At 52.2% G+C, this 3411-nt stretch overlaps 1 protein-coding gene across 1 annotated transcript; it reads right to left on the reverse strand.

The window, feature by feature from the left end:
* Positions 1 to 530: 530 nt before the first annotated feature.
* Positions 531 to 2783, reverse strand: LOC100488381. The gene has a single exon (XM_012955056.3). The coding sequence runs from the start codon at positions 2704 to 2706 to the stop codon at positions 895 to 897; it is 1812 nt and encodes a 603-aa protein (XP_012810510.1). The 5' UTR covers positions 2707 to 2783; the 3' UTR covers positions 531 to 894.
* Positions 2784 to 3411: the final 628 nt, after the last annotated feature.

A 3411-nucleotide genomic window follows, 5' to 3' on the forward strand; every position in this document is an offset into this window, starting at 1 on the left:
GGGAAATACACACAGTTGGGGGGAATCTTCTTGCCGCAGCTAAGGTAGATTCCAGGGAACACAGGGGAGGGGGTCCTGCCGTAGCTAAGGTTACACCCCAGACAAAAGGCTCCTTGGAACTCTTGGCAGCCACCTTTGTAGCCAGAAAGGGAGCAGCCCCTGTCGTAAAACCAAAACAGGATTTGGCTCCTTCTGCCAACCCAAAGGCAGCTTCCAGAGGGGCCAATCATAGCTAATCCCACTGGGCCTATGGGAAGCCACCTAGGGAGCATGCCCAGTTCAGTCTTTTGCATTTACTAGACAGAGCACTGCTCTCACAAGGGGTAACTATGTGTATTGTGTCACTATGGGGTCTGGCTCTGTGTGCCCTCACAATAGGGGCAATTACATGGGGAGGGCCAGAAAGAGCCGGCTGGCTACACACAATACACACCTAGATGAGATTAACCTACACAATGCATCTGCTACAACAGGTAGGAGGGGGCAGGGGGTACATTTCAGCATAAACAGAAATATATAATAGTTTCATCCAACTTATACAGTTTGTTATGTCACATTTCTCCCCCTTCCCAAATAGTGAGCCTGCTGGGGGCCTACACAGGTTCCCAGCAGCCTCACTAGCCAATTCCCATAAAGCAAAAGTCTTTAGTTCCTTGGGGGGGGCAGATTGGCAAAACAGGAATAACAAGATGAGGTGTAAACAGAACCCACAGGATCTAAGAGGGATATTTCAGGGTGGCCATCATTAACCCTCTCTCCTCCATATGGGCGACCCTGTAATGTCACAGTTCTGGCCTCCAGGACAATAAAAGGGCCTTCCAGGGAGAAGGGAACAATCCCAGGTGGTACAGTCTGTATTCCCCCCCCAAGCAGTCAGGCCAAGGTGACTCATCTTCAAGTGACCCCAATGACCAGTGAACCCCAAAGAGTATTAGACAAATGTTTATCCCCCTGTATTTTCTTTAATTCTAAGTTCCACCCAACCTCTCTCAAGGCCCCGGTCCCTGTAACATTACACAATGGGGGACCCCTCCATCTGGGAGATATTGTAGGGACAGCACGGGGACTCACCAGTGTTTTATTTCTCTGTGGGGTAATTCTCTGGCCTTGTTGTCTGCCAGAGGGGGTTTCCGGAACAACTGCCCTGGTTACACGTTGTGCTTTTCGGGTGCCCCTTACTCCATTCCCAGAACTGACTGCTCTGATAGACATTGGGGAATCCTGAGCAATGCTTTCCTCTTGGTCCTGTTCCTGGTCCTCTCCAGCCAGCAACAACTCAGGTAGTGGGGAATCCTCATCTCTTCCCTCCTTGGAGTTTTTTTCAAACTGAGCAGCTCCAGGCTCCACACAATTAGGGATTTCACTTGGGGAGGCCTCAGCCTCTGCCAAGCCTTTAAAGTGGCAGCACCCACTCTCCGGTTCTGCCAGCCCAGGGGTAACACAACCACTGAACTCCATACAGACTGGGATTTCACTTGGGAAGGCCTCAGCCTCTGCCAAGCCTTTAAAGTGGCAGCACCCACTCTCCGGTTCTACCAGCACAGGGGTAACACAACCACTGAACTCTAAACAAACAGGGTTTTCACTCAGGGAGGCCTCAGCCTCTGCCAAGCCTTTAAAGTGGCAGCACCCACTCTCCGGTTCTGCCAGCCCAGGGGTAACACAACCACTGAACTCTAAACAAACAGGGTTTTCACTCGGGGAGGCCTCAGCCTCTGCCAAGCCTTTAAAGTGGCAGCACCCACTCTCCGGTTCTGCCAGCACAGGGGCAACGCAACCACTGAACTCCAAACAAACAGGGTTTTCACTCGGGGAGGCCTCAGCCTCTGCCAAGCCTTTAAAGTGGCAGCACCCACTCTCCGGTTCTGCCAGCCCAGGGGTAACACAACCACTGGACTCCATACAGACTGGGATTTCACTTGGGGAGGCCTCAGCCTCTGCCAAGCCTTTAAAGTGGCAGCACCCACTCTCCGGTTCTGCCAGCCCAGGGGTAACACAACCACTGAACTCCTCACAAACAGGGATTTCCCTTGGGCACCATAATAAAGTTGTTTGGGAAGCTTCTTGTTCCTCCCCCACCCCGGCACTGACTGTACTGGGGGGTAAGTGAAAGTCTTTTGGACCTACAGTACCAAGACATGGCTGTGCCTGCTGAAAACCACAAAAAGATGGTGCACATACCCTCAGTGCTTCCTTGCGTTGGTTTTCCAATTCCTGGATACTCCCATACTCTTTTATCAATTCCAGTTCCTGATACACCAGGTCAGCAAGCCAGTCCCTCCGTTCCTCTGTATCATTCATTCCTATATAAAAGAAGCGCTGTGCATAGAGGGTATGGAATTCCCCCTCTGGGTTACCCACAAAGGTGCTATAGTCACAGAAATTCAGCCTCTCCCATTGGCCGTGCCATTCCGCCAAGCTACAGGGAAGCGGGAGCACTGTATAGGGACTGTGCCAATATCTCCCACCTGGTTGGTGCATGGTGCGCTGCAGAACATAGTACCCATCCTCCAGGTCTGCCTCTCCTGCCACTAACTGCCCTACTCCATATGCCAGACCCTCATCCCCAGATAGTCCCAGTGACTCACATCTCAGCAAGAACAGGGTCCTCTCTCTGGGATCAGTAGGGATCTCTGGAGTCCGGGAGTAATCCATGCAAGCGAAGAGATCCAATGGGTCAGTGTAGAATCCAGGTGGGGTGCTCATGGTGCCTTTTGGGTCCTGGGGTCCAATCCCACCGCTGCCACCAAATTATGTCACAACCTCAGGGCGGTGAGTTCCCAGACATAGGGCAGGACCCAAAGAGCAAACAGTTGGTATCACAGGATGAGGCGTTTATTGGAGAAATGGCAAGTAGCCATCAGCAGGTTCCCATAAGCCAGTAGGTGGTAGCCAGCCTGCACTCTTGTTCCTTAGGGAGTAGGGAAATACACACAGTTGGGGGGAATCTTCTTGCCGCAGCTAAGGTAGATTCCAGGGAACACAGGGGAGGGGGTCCTGCCGTAGCTAAGGTTACACCCCAGACAAAAGGCTCCTTGGAACTCTTGGCAGCCACCTTTGTAGCCAGAAAGGGAGCAGCCCCTGTCGTAAAACCAAAACAGGATTTGGCTCCTTCTGCCAACCCAAAGGCAGCTTCCAGAGGGGCCAATCATAGCTAATCCCACTGGGCCTATGGGAAGCCACCTAGGGAGCATGCCCAGTTCAGTCTTTTGCATTTACTAGACAGAGCACTGCTCTCACAAGGGGTAACTATGTGTATTGTGTCACTATGGGGTCTGGCTCTGTGTGCCCTCACAATAGGGGCAATTACATGGGGAGGGCCAGACAGAGCCGGCTGGCTACACACAATACACACCTAGATGAGATTAACCTACACAATGCATCTGCTACAACAGGTAGGAGGGGGCAGGG

This window comes from Xenopus tropicalis, chromosome 8 (genome assembly GCF_000004195.4).
Source record: "Xenopus tropicalis strain Nigerian chromosome 8, UCB_Xtro_10.0, whole genome shotgun sequence".
NCBI lineage: Eukaryota > Metazoa > Chordata > Amphibia > Anura > Pipidae > Xenopus > Xenopus tropicalis.